We start from the raw sequence: 13,429 nt of genomic DNA, 5'->3' as shown, positions 1-13,429 counted from the left end.
TCTTTTGAGAGGAAGTCCTGCCTCACATATATATGTTTGGGGCAAAACCTATGTGTGACTGTGTGTGCAGTGGTGGGTTCTGGTAGAGACAGCACACACAGGGCTGGCGCAACTGGCTAGCTAAGCTAACCACTTGAAATGGTATGTTTCCAAGAAAATGCTTCTCATACGATATATTTTTTATAGTCATCCTATATAAGTTAAATGGTGTAATTTGTTTAAAACCCTGTTATCCTGCCAAAATAACAATGTTTTGGTCTTAATCATGGCGACGTTAGCCAAGGTTAGCCAGGTTAGCTAATAGCTGCTACAGCTGTCGATCCTAGCTTGGAAAGTAACGCTGAATGTGATGTGATGTTAGCCAACTGCTTAGCTTTAGTTAGCTGTGTTGGTGTTTGATGTCACTCTCAACGCTGTGACAGGTTGATTTCATTGTCAGCTATGCTAAGTGGCTTAGCCCACTAGGGCTGTCTTTGATCACCTAGTTGGTACTAAGCATTGGTGGAAAAAGTACACTTTTTTTTATTGAAGTAAAAGTATCAATACAAGCAACTAGAAGCAATGTAGAAATACTCTGTTACGGAAAAGTCTGGGAATCAAAATTTACTTGAGTAAAAGTACAAAAGGATTGGTATCAAACATACTTAAGTACCAAAAGTAGAAAGTACTCATTATGCAGAATTTCCCATTTCACAAGTTTTCAAATATAAAAATAAATATAAAATGTATAACAAATCTTTTGAAAATGGCAGATCTATAAGCTCGCTATGTATGTGACACATTGTGAGCTTGTAAATCGGCTATTTTCAAATGGCCGAAATGTAGGCCTATACAGAGCTGTGGTGGTTCGTGTATATTTTGGAATAATAATCAAAATCTACAAAGTAACTAAAGTTTTCAAATAATTGTAGTGGAGTAAAAGTACAATATTGGCCTCTGAGATGTAGTGTAGTGGAGTAGAAGTAGAAGTACTGATAATTGGAAATACTGCAGTAAAGTAAAAGAAACACCTAAAAATTGTACTTAAGTACATACTTGAGTAAATTAGTTACTTTACACCACTGGTACTAAGTCACAGTTGTTGATTGTGAGTCAGTAATTTAGTTGGTGTTGAACTTGATCTCTATGACTAAAATACAATCATTGATTGAGTACTTTACTAGACAGAAATGCACAGCACGAGTACAATCATGCACTTGGTCTAAGAAGATAAACCGTTGACCCTTTAGATGGCTTCATCATTTGCTGTTAGCTAGAACATACCAGTATTAATATAATATTCACCGATGACATAATTAAACTAAAACCAACTTTTCCATCTTAGGACGTATTCTTAATGATAAGGCGTCAGAAGACCACAATCTTCACAGACGCCAAGGAGTCCACCACTGTCTATGAGCTGAAGCGCATCGTCGAGGGGATTCTCAAGAAAGCGCCAGAAGAACAGAGGCTCTACAAAGTAGGATAAAGTTCATATGTTATCTTATTGGGGTGGCACTTGCACAGGAGGTAGAGCTGGCCGTCTTGGAACTGGAAGGTTCCCAGTTCATTCCCTAGCTCCTCCTGGCTTCATGTCGAAGTGTCCTTGAGCAAGACACTTAACCCCCCAACTGCTCGTGATGAGCAGGTTGTTGCCTTCCTTGCAATGTGTCTTCTGCCATCGGTGTGTGAATATGTGTGTGAACGGCTGAATGTAATGCACATTGTAAATTGCTTTAGAGACAGTCGCTTTATAAATACCGGTACGTGCTATTTGCGTGCTATTTGTTGTTGCTTTTTGCTTTTCATTAAACTCACAGCTACATCTGTCAGCCTCTGACACTGTAAATTGGTGATGCCATTTCTGTAACATTTCCAACTCTTGTTCCCCAGGATGACCAGTTGTTAGAGGACAGCAAAACTCTTGGTGACTGTGGCTTCACCAACCAGACTGCCAGACCTCAGGCCCCAGCTACAGTTGGTTTGGCTTTCCGTATTGGTGGTACGTATGTCCAACTCATTGATTCTTTTTAAGGAACATACTGTTTCAGCCAGGTTTTAAAAACTGTATCCTTTCGGGGGTACAATACCATGAATTTCAGTCCATGTCAGTTTCTTGTCGCAATTTATGTTTAATTGTTAATTGTACTGTTAATGTAATCATTTGTTCTGTTAAGCCAATCCTATAATTAATTTGATTACTTATATTGACACATTTGTGTATTTGCACTTGCAGTCAATTCATCTTCGTTAATCTTATTTGGGCCCTCAAGCTTTCGAATCCGATTCTGATTATCATCTGATTCTTTTGTGAGGGCTTGCGGAAAGCCTTCACTTTCTGTACATTTCCATGTTAATCAATTGTGTGTACTATATGTACACGCACCACAGAGTGGACACATGCTGACTTTCCACAAAGTTGTATGTTACACCAGTGGTTCTCAACCTGTATGTCGGGATCCGACATGATTTTGGGGGGGTCCCCAGATGACAGTAAAGTGACAATTTAAGGACTTTTAAGACAAAGATAATCAACAAACTATGTTATAAAAACTGGTCAAACATTGGCCAAATTGTCAAATAATATAAGACAAAACATTTGAAAATAGTTAATAATAGCCGTTGTGATCTTGTAGATCGGCTATTTTCACAATATTTATCAGTGGAACCGAGTCAAACTAAATGTAATGCCTCAACTCCTACAATTCCAAGTGCTTGTCAGGGTGGGAGGCCCCCAGTTCAAATATGATTTATTTTGGGGGGTCCCCAGTTCAAATATTGTTGGGGTCGTGGTGGCCTGAAAAGGTTGAGAACCACTGCGTTACACAGTACAAATATACTGTCTGTGGATGGTTGTTTTAAGATTATACAAACGAAACGGCTGTTAAACATCTGTATAGTGGCCATATTTTTGATAAGGGGTACAGTTTATCCACGTCATTGATCCATGGTGTTGCATAATTGTACAAGTTGATTAATTTATTGAATGTACTGTATGGTGAGGGTTGGTGAATGAGATGGGTTTCACAAGAACTATGCCCACTGTATGTGTCATATTTTCAGTGCATTGGTTTGTAATGTAAACGTGCTTGCAGCGATTTGATCGGCACCCAAAGAAAAATCTGTTCAACAGTTGCACATCCGCTCGTTTTAAATGATGTCAGTGTTTAGTACCCCTATTATTGTGTCTAACTTTTTTCCACATGCAAGTTGCAAGCATGTAAACACTGTGCTGTGCAGTAAAATTACAGTAGGATCAGTGTGGATTTTACTCACATCAGCATAGGATTGCACACCTTTTGTCACCAGTAAAACCACTTACTGTGACAAGCTTATTGATTGACCATCAAACTTTTAATCTACATGTGAGATCTTTCTGATCCTGAAGTCAACAATTCACTGCAAAGCCTTGGTTCTCAAGCACTTTTCAAGGCCAGTGCCCCTTTTGGCAAAACATCTACAGCTACATAGTTTTTTTTGTGTCAGCACTAGACTAGGATAGGGATGTCCCATCATAGTGGAATAATCCATCCGATTTGGTCGATTAGTCATTGTCTCTGCCAGGCCGGACATCCAAAAGCTGTACAGTCTGGCCTGGCGTAGACAATAAAGATAAAAGTATTTTTGTAAGCAGATTGGTAAGCAGGCAAAGTGGTCAGTATTGTTCTTCTCTATTATTTTGTATTCATGTGAAAGTCATGTATAGTTGTGTAAATGTATGATTTTTGTTTGGTCTTTCTGTACTTAAAAAAAAAGATTGTCTGTGTTTTCAGTGCTCTACTAATGCTGAATGCTGAACATCAGTTAAAAAGAACCCTGAGTTCTCACATGCAATCAATGAGCGGCATATGGCAACAACCAAAAACGTCCCCAAAAGACACGTTTTTGCCAGTTGCAATTTTCTGTTGTGACGAAGCATTCAATGATGTGTTTCTCTGTTCTCCAGATGAGATGTTTGAGCAGCTGCAGGTCGAGTCCTTCTCCAGCCCACCAGAACTCCCTGACGTCATGAAGCCTCAAGACTCGGGCAGCACCGCCAACGAACAGGCTGTGCAGTGATGACAGGCCACCGAAGGAAGGGAGGGGGATGGGTGTGGGTGTTGTGGATTAACAACAATGGAGAGAAATGGCAGGGAGGAAAATATGTATCATAATTTCACTTAATGGAAGCAAACGGGATGGAGACATTATAGGTAACCAAACCAAGTCTGTCCATTTTATCTTCATCTCGACCGTGTTTTCACGCCAGCATTCCCTCCAATATGCTTTGCAAATCTATTTTTCTCTCTCCCCGCTCCTTTTATTTTGGATTTACAAACGGATTGGCTCAAACACCTTTAGGAAATGAGTGTCATTCATTGGTTGGGTTTGGAGAGTATCACTGCTCGTGTGACTTATATTCTAATTACTATCACAACTATCATAACTATTCTTATTCTGAAAATGGCAAAAGGGTGGTTGGCTGGTTGTTGTGCATCACAGTTCTGGATGTGATGTGCAGGGGTTAGAAGTCCGGTGTCCAAATGACCACATACAGTACGCACTGCATGAACAAATTTAATTGTAAAACAAAAAACAGACTGAGGCTTTATTTTCCCAGCATCAGATACAGTTTCATCCTAAATACACAAACCACATTTTTCTTCAGTATGTCTTTGGTTCTGGTTCCTCGAGATTTGTTGTACATTTCAGAATCATCTCATGTAAACCAGGAAAGAAAGCAGTGCTCCTTTACACTGTAAAAGAAAATGCTGTTCGGTGTTTTTGTTTTTATTTTTATTTACATTTTGTCACTTCAGTTTCACTTATCAGTCCATTTGTTGTGTGTTTCTTGCACTGAAACCAAAGGCAGGTACCTCATGGACAAACTTGGATGAGTTGTTAGTTGGCGGACTTGTATTTGTGACATTTACAACAGGAAGGTGGTGTTAACCCTGGTCTTTGGGGTTGCAAGGCATACATCACCTCATGTCACCAACACCGGTGTGTGGCATTGCATATTCTCCAATTACATAACCATGCCCTGTAACTGTGAGCTTAATTAAAGTTTTTTGTTTTGTTTTTCTTTTTTACATTGCCGGCTGTTTTTTGTTCCTAATGGTGTGTTTGATCAACTAGAAAAATGCAGAATTCCAGGAGTCACTGAAGGCCTTATTTGGTTATGTTTATTTATTGCTAGAATGAAAAATTGATGTACAAAGTTCTTGTTAATATTCCAGACATGCCTGGTGGGTTCAGAAGTTCTTATAAATTGCAGCAATTTAAATGCTTATTTCATTGGTTGAGTTTGTCTGTTCAAATGCTATGCTTTCTACAGCATATAAAAATAAAGGGGTGTTGTCCTCACTGTGGTTTATCCGTGTATGCATTAGTACTAAGGACGCTCTGACACCACTTTAAATAGTTGGGTTTAATCGTTTACAGTGCTTGCTTCTCAAACTTTTCATGCGTTTTGCCACGGACACCACAAGATTTGTTATTTTTAAGTTTTCACATTTTGTTTCAAGATATTTTGAAAATAGGAGATCTGTAAGTTCACAACCGTTGCAGTGTGATGTAGATCGTCTATTTTCAAATTGGTTGAGAGGTTGAACTTGAGTTTGATGCCAATCATGCCATATTAACACATTTTACTGGGGACCCCCTGCAACCACCTCAAGGATCCCATGGGGGTCCCGGACCCCACTTTGAGAACCACTGGATACAGTGCCTTCGGCGTTCACCACAAAATCCCTAATTTTCTAATCCCAAATATGGACTAGGAATGTCTAGGATGACGTCATGTGTCCGGGGAATGGGGGGTTGTAACCGCAGTCATTTAACTACGCCTTCTCCCGGTCTGTGGTAGTGTAGTGTTGCCATGTCTGCTTATTATAAGCGACTTTAGGCATGTTTTTTTCTGTGAAGTTGCTTGTAAATATTTGGTTGCGTTTTTTTGGGGCTTGTTTCTTATAGTTGCTTATTTTGGGGTTGTTTAAACCAGTGGTTCTCAAACATTTGACATCATGTCAAGGACCCCCTGAATTAATATGTATTTGTCTGCGGACTGAAAATATTTGGTGCCAGTTGACCCGTGTACCAGATTTGTGTTGTTAAAATATTCCACATTTGTCAAAAATGTTTCCAAGATTCTTTTGAAAATAGCTGATCTACAAGATCACAATGCGTCAACACGTTGTGAGCTTGTATATCGTAAAGTGTAAAGTGCTCATGTGGCCTATAGTTGCTTCTTTGGGTCAGAGTTAATTTGGTTGACTAAGACAAACTATTTTTTTGTCTAATATTTTTAGACAAGACGAAAAATATTTTGATATTTAGTCGACTAAGACTAAACAATTTTGGATAAAAAAAATAGGAATAAAACCAAATGGTGTGTTATACTAAAGACCGACTAAATCAGAATTTGCTGTCAAAATTAACACTGGTATTTAGGTACCATTCAGTGTTAATTTGATTGACTAAGACCAAAAGACTAAACATATTTTGATATTTAGTCGATTAAGACTCAACAATTTCAGATGACCAAAATAGGATTAAAACTAAACGACTAAGACTAAATCAGAATTTGCTGTCAAAATTAACACTGCTTTGGGGCTTGTTTTCATAGACCTAGTTGCTTATTTCTCTCACAAATCTGGCAACACTGGTGGTAGTGGCAGCGGCTGGTAAAGGCAATGCACAGGAAGAGTCAGGAGGGGGGGGGAATCAGGAACGGGATAACGGAATCCAAGAAGTTATTCGGGGCCAAGGCGGGCAGACAATAGCGGCCGTTACTGAGACGATCCATCTGGGCATGAAGGACTTTGATCAACCGGCTTTAAACACATCCATAACAAGCTAATGCTTGTCATTATTCAGATCGAGAGGGGGGAAAAAACCTTTGAGACTTGATCATGGACGATCTGGGTATGTATTACAAAATGTTCCTCATTGGAAACATTGTAACATGTTGATGTGTCTTTGAAAAGGGGTGGAGTGTCTGTCCATGCAAAGCTAAAGTAAAAACCATGTCTTATTAGCCATTATTTGCTTATTTCAATATGACATCTGTAAATAAATAGTGGCTGTACTACTTGAGTGGAATATTAGTTTTCAGTTTATCGAGTGAGTGATTGTGTTAAACCATTTCAATCAATGGGGAAAAAATAAGATTCATTATATGGCATTATTTTTCCCCTCTCTACCCCAGATGAGCAATGACACCATACCTTTCACCTTAGCTTCAGGTGTTAATTAGTGTACTGTAGTATATGTAGTTGGAAATGGAATCATCTGGGCAAAGTATACAGTAGGTAATTTACTATACTACTATACTACGCTGATAACGTGATGCACCTATTTTCTCTACTACACCATGCTCCAAGCCACTGGGATTTATGAAAGATTAATTCACCTGATGATATGTTTATGTTACCTTTCCCAGACCCCCCCCCCCCCCAACACACACACACATACACACACACACACACACACACACACACACACACACACACACACACACACACACACACACACACACACACACACACACACACACACACACACACACACACCAGGGAACAGAATACTCTAGCTGTAGTATATATCTGGCCAGCATTGAGTGTTTCCTGGATCCACTGCAAATTCAATCAATTATTGCAAATTAGATTTCAGGAGCTCCTCGCAGGCCTTCTCTCGTCCATTTGTATCGACAAGTCTCTGGAATAGAGAGAGAAAGCCAAAGCCACGTAATGTTCATCAATGTGTCTTTCATTCTTAACGCTGGAGGACATCAGAGAAGGAGTGTGACTTCCACCAGGGAACAAGATTGAATGTATTAATCTTACAAATGCCTCTTGAAACAGAAGACGAAGAAAGAATGAGTTGTAGTTTCGGCTACATTCCCACGTTCTTCCTTCCAAGAAGTGTTGAGCTCGCTGTTGTTTCAGTATGGTAATAGCTCTGTTGGAAAAGGCCTGAAATAGCACAGGGCCACGCTGCTATTTCCAAAAAAGCCACACAGTTCAATGAAATGGAAGGGTTTGTGCTTCGAGAGAGAACAAAACATTTGCTGTATGTTGTAGGAGCCTCTCTCTTAACAACGCATACTGCAGTTCAGATTCAGAACTGGGGTTTTATGCTTAACAAGCATTGTGAGGAGGAATGGTTGGATGATGTAGTCGACACGTTGACTCGGGCACATCTGGATTGGATTGCACACACACAACCAGTTGCCGGGGCGACTAAAAGCTGAGTGTTCCCAGAAAGTGGCCATGTTTAAGACTGGCTGTTTATGCTGTTGTCCACCCCTCTTGTAAGTTTGTCTTTGTCAGATTAGGGGAGGCTTTCAGTGAGAGAGACCACTTGTTGGAGAAACATCTGCCCAAGACAAACAAGTCGACGGGCAGCTCTAAATATGGGCATAATTCCCATTGAGTGAGGTTCAGCTCCTTATATGAGCAGTCCAGTCTAGTGTGTAAGAGACTGTGTGTGTGTGTGTGTGTGTGTGTGTGTGTGTGTGTGTGTGTGTGTGTGTGTGTGTGTGTGTGTGTGTGTGTGTGTGTGTGTGTGTGTGTGTGTGTGTGTGTGTGTGTGTGTGTGTGTGTGTGTGTGTGAGAGAGAGAGAAGGGGGGCGGGGTGTTAAGATGTAGGCTATGTATTCCCACCACTTGGTCGTATACCAGAAGTCTGAATCATCAGTGACAGGAGTGACTAACCACAGCTCCGCTAACAGTCGTGTAGGTTATAATATGTCTAGAACTCACCAGGGCCAATCGTCATGGTCAGCAGAGCGGAAGTCCAGTCAAGTTCAAACATGTTGTCCAATAACACCAAATGAAGATTAACTTCAGCACATTCCTAGCCTACTTAAAGCACCTAAAATAGGATGGAAAATCAAATAGAAACATCTGCCTGCTCTCTCATCTATCATAATCTATCAATTCATCAATTGCATTAATCCAAGTTCAGATACCACTCAGCACATTCTGGCTAGGGTTTTAGTCACAGTTAAAAGACACATTTCTAGAGTAATGGCATGCATGCAGCTGTAAGGTTTACCACAGGAGTCCAGTCGGGACAGAAGTGAATCAAGAATCTAGAAGGGTTTTATTTGTCACTCACTAACTTATGCAAGTACAAGCAGCGAAATATTGGTGGGACTTGTTCCACAGAACTGCGATAATAACATGATAATACAATAAAAAAGCAATAATCGTAATAATAAAAAAGGATAATAAATACTGGATGTTATAGAAATAAGAGTAGGGTTAGGGTCTTGTCTTAGACAGGTACAATAGCTTATTTTTACAGCAGTGTCAAAAATGTGCAGGTGCAATGTGCAGATACAATATCTTATCCTATGGCAGCAGTGTTGGATCAAATGGGCAAAAGAAGGCACGCACATTTACATAAGACACAGTTAAAAGGGGGTGGGGTAATGAATTTTGATATCAGTTGCCAAACACTCTTCCTCCTCGCCTTCCTTTTCATACTGGCATGTCTACTGAAATGTTTGTGTTCTAATAACTTGAATATGTCGAGTCATTGAGCTGTTCTCTGTATGAGGTCAGTCTGTCTCTCCTGTCCTTTGGCCATTCAGTGTCTCAGGTCTCTCTGTTTGGCCTGTCTCTCTGTGTCCTTCACGCTATGTCAGTCTGATTGTGTGTAGGCTGATTTGCTACTATGTTATCGGTCACTGAGGCTGTCTGTCTCCCCTTAGGAGTGCCTGATCCACTTAACTACCCTCTCAGTCCTCGTATTGTTGTGTTTGGTACGTAATTGTCTTGTGTGTTTCACCTTCAATGTCTGTGTGTCAGTGTGTGTTTTGTTCTTGATTCAGTGATGTCCTATCATTCCATTTGTTTGACCCTCAATCTGACTTGCATGATCTTCACTTCCATGTTTGTGCTTGCATTTGTTTTTTGTTTTTTTTACTTGAATGTCAATTGTAACCCATTGTAAATACTGACATTCTACACCACAGAGTAGGACATTATCTTTAATTGCCAGCACATGCCACAAACCAATGTGAATCTAAACTCATCAACATAAACACATTCCACTATTTCACCGTTCCTTGTTCTGTCTGTTTCTATGTCTCTCTTTCTCTGTCTTTTGTCTGTCTTTCTCTCTACCTTTGTGTCTTTCTTTGTCCATCCATCTTCTTATGTTTTTCATGGTCACGTCTTTCTCTGTCCCTACTGTATCTGTCCATCTCTCTCTCTCTCTAGATGCCCTCCTGGCAGACCTGGAGAACACCAGTTCTCCTTTAGCCAGGTGCCCTGTCCTGCTTACCTCTGATCCTCCGCCCGCCTCTGAAGCCCTCACAGCTGTCTCCCAGGACCCTGAACAAGACAGGCCACCACCACCCGCCTACACCCCTCAGCAGGTAAGTGACCAATAGCAAGGGATTTTTATTGTCTCCGCCAGGCCGAAAGGCATGGCGAGAGACTATGTTTTACCCTCCGTCCGTCCGTCCGTCCGTCCGTCCGTCCGTCCGTCCGTCCGTCCGTCCGTCCGTGTGTGTGTGTGTGTGTGTGTGTGTGTGTGTGTGTGTGTGTGTGTGTGTGTGTGTGTGTGTGTGTGTGTGTGTGTGTGTGTGTGTGTGTGTGTGTGTGTGTGTCCGTGTGTGTGTCCTGTCCGTGTGTTAGCAGCTAATCTCTGGCACCGTTGTCCCGGTCGCTGCAAAACTGTGCACACACACTCCCTGGATGCCAATTCAGAACCTCTGCCTCAAATCTTTCACATGGGCCTGTTATAGTGCCACCTGGAGGCCGATTTGTGCAAAACCCATTTTTTACATTACTCCTACAGATTTTATCCAAATGTCATGCAAATCGGTACACAGTATCTCTATAGTCATGTGATCAACACGGATCTGTCCGATTTCCCATATTCCATCCTCATTGGCTAAGGTTCGCTTCGAAAATGTGCAGGATTGGTCCGTTTTGAACAAAATGCCTCAAATCATGAACGCAGCTTGCGATTTCCGTGAAATTTCACAAACACATTCCCACTAGGCCAAGGAAGAAATGCCACCCTTTTTCACATTGGCCTGTTATAGCGCCACCAGCAGGTCTAATTTAGCAAAACACATTTTTGGAACAAAATGCATCAAATCATGAATGCAGTGTCCGATTGCCGTGAACGACCTAAGAATAAATGGCACCCTTTTCACATTGGCCTATTATAGCGCCACCAGAAGGCCACAATAACGTACCTGACCTGGCGGAGACCTGTGCTCCGAGGAGCACTTTTTCTCGTTTTATTTCTTTTTTTACTTAATACCATCAGATACGGACACATTTTTCTTTTGGTCTTAAATAACTACACAGTTGTCATTAAGCTATTCAGATTATCTATAAGATTCATGTTGTTATTATTAGGGTCAAACTTCACATAAGAACAAAGTTTGCATAAGTACAAGAATTGCAGAGTCTACTACAACATAACTGGTAGGAAAGGTTGATTTATGACAGATAATATTTGTTCCAGCCCAGGTCAATATCAGCCCGTTATCGGTTAATTTGTAGTGGCAGCTTGAGATATTAGCTAATGACTTTGCACACAACATGTTCATCATACACGCATGACAAAATGAACATCATATTCTATAAAGAAATTAGGTTCAAGTAATTGTAGCACATCATCATCTCTATTGTTGTAAATCAGGATGTTTTGCAGTTTTACAGTATCTTCCACTCGCTGGGTATGGAACTGAAGCCACCTATACATTAGTGGCTGTTAATTACTACAGAATATCTCCCAGACAGTTAATGTTAATATCAGATTCATGCCAATGCAATTTATCTTTGAACTTAGACTGACAGACTTTTTTATTTTTTAAGATTATGTTTTGGGGCTTTTTATGCCTTTATTTAGGAGAGGGATAGGGAAAGTAGGCTGACAGGAAATGGGGAGAGAGATGGGGGGTGACACGCAGCAAAGGTCGTCGGGAACGGGAGTCGAACCCGCGACACGCTGTCAGACTGGCATTGCAGCCTAGGGGTGCCTGGACCGCCACGCTGCGGCCCAGCCCTAAGACTGACAGACTTGTACTAGGGCATTAACGAATAGTGATTTATGGTATTCGAATTATTCGACCCAAAAGTATTCGAATAGTCGATTATTCGATTTGATTAAAAAAAATTAAAAAATTATTATTATTATTTTTTTTTATTTTTTTTTTCAATGGCATTGATGACTCGACTCAAGGAATGCGAGTTGACGTCACACCAGAGCTCACAGCTGCGTGTCTGCTCTAGAAAAGCCACTAAAAAAAAAAATCTTAAAAAAAAAAAAAAGAAATGCTTTTTTTTTTGTTTTTTTGAATAGTCGAATAGTGGTTTGATAGTCGAATAGTCGGTTTGGTATTCGAATATTCGAATATTCGACTATTCTGTGAATGCCCTAACTTGTACTAGATTAGAACATTAAAGATTGGTATCAAAACCACTCCTAGTTTTGAATAACTCTAATGCATTTAATTGTACACACTCAAGTGTTTTCTTTGACATTCTATGAAGCCTTTACAGGATTGTTATCTATAGTTCAAGTTTCTATCGTTCAGAAATTGAGTTAGAGGTATCTGGATTTTAATGTTGAGAAACAAATATTATCAATATGCTCTATTTGATAACATACTGTCCTAGGCTTATAGGAAACACAAACATTCTGTTGGACTTGGGGTGTATTCAATTAAGTATTTATTTTCGTCTTCTTTCAGACTGTTTCTGCTGCCATGAAGTCCAATGCCTCTCAGAACTCCAACCCAGACAAACAACTATACAGGTAGTTCCTCATCCCTGCCAATTAACCCTAAATTACAGTGTCTTATTAATTATACATTTTATTGGTCTGTCTAACTTGACGTTAGCAGTTCTTCTTTATGTATCACTCCATCTCTGTCTATACTATAGCATTGTTATTGCATCAACTACAAGAAATACATTTCTGTTAATATCAATGATTTAACCCTGTGAGACAAAAAAATCTCTGAGGTCCTCTAATCTCAGTCAATAGTGATGAAAATAAATTAATAAATAGTGATATTGACAGGCAACCAGACGTCCTTTAACCACTTAAACCATATATACTTTCTTGATCAGAGTCCCCCAGGAGTCTACTTCGTCTGCTCCTTTTTTCACTCAACACTCTTCTCTTTGCCGAAAATAGCCGATCTACAAGCTCACAACTGTGTGTGAGATTATAGATCTACTATTTTTGCTGAATGCTCGCCCCAGAATAGGGACGCTAGGGTTCATGTGGTTAAAGAGATGTTTTCTGACAACGGCAACAACAGAAGAAGTGTCAGCCAGCATTATAAGCTGTCCAAATCGTTTTGGAGATCTGCCTGCCCAATAAACAGCAACATGCTGTACTGTACAGGCTCTTGGCTGAGATTAATCCAACATTGTTGCTGTGATGTTAATGTCTGCACTGTACAGCTCTTTTCCCACAGGCAGATTTG

The 13,429-nt window shown here is 40.3% G+C and overlaps 2 protein-coding genes across 2 annotated transcripts in view; both read left to right on the top strand.

Moving 5' to 3' along the window:
- The first annotated feature begins 55 nt into the window (after positions 1–55).
- LOC308104272 (elongin-B-like) lies at positions 56–5,051 on the top strand. The gene is made up of 4 exons (XM_080454666.1): positions 56–141; positions 1,325–1,459; positions 1,873–1,981; positions 3,926–5,051. The coding sequence occupies exons 1-4, from the start codon at positions 139–141 to the stop codon at positions 4,036–4,038; spliced, it is 360 nt and encodes a 119-aa protein (XP_080310792.1). The 5' UTR covers positions 56–138; the 3' UTR covers positions 4,039–5,051.
- A 1,648-nt stretch (positions 5,052–6,699) lies between these two features.
- Positions 6,700–13,429, top strand: part of LOC308104695 (transforming growth factor beta-1-induced transcript 1 protein-like) — a 14,122-nt gene continuing 7,392 nt past the window's right edge. The window contains exons 1-4 of the mRNA XM_080455191.1: positions 6,700–6,885; positions 9,680–9,730; positions 10,191–10,348; positions 12,686–12,750. Coding sequence (XP_080311317.1) covers positions 6,873–6,885; positions 9,680–9,730; positions 10,191–10,348; positions 12,686–12,750 — 287 coding nt within the window. The 5' untranslated portion in view covers positions 6,700–6,872. The remainder of the gene's footprint in view (positions 6,886–9,679; positions 9,731–10,190; positions 10,349–12,685; positions 12,751–13,429) is intronic.

The sequence above is a fragment of the Gymnoscopelus braueri genome (assembly GCF_963280865.1).
Source record: "Gymnoscopelus braueri genome assembly, chromosome: 17".
NCBI classification, from domain to species: domain Eukaryota; kingdom Metazoa; phylum Chordata; class Actinopteri; order Myctophiformes; family Myctophidae; genus Gymnoscopelus; species Gymnoscopelus braueri.
This window is presented reverse-complemented; position numbering and strand designations above follow the sequence as displayed.

What these genes read in the sequence shown, in the direction of transcription:
- LOC308104272 (XM_080454666.1), top strand. An exon ending in AAGAACAGAGGCTCTACAAA is followed by an intron (nt 1,460 to 1,872) that starts GTAGGATAAAGT and finishes CTTGTTCCCCAG; the next exon opens with GATGACCAGTTGTTAGAGGA. An exon ending in TTTGGCTTTCCGTATTGGTG is followed by an intron (nt 1,982 to 3,925) that starts GTACGTATGTCC and finishes TCTGTTCTCCAG; the next exon opens with ATGAGATGTTTGAGCAGCTG.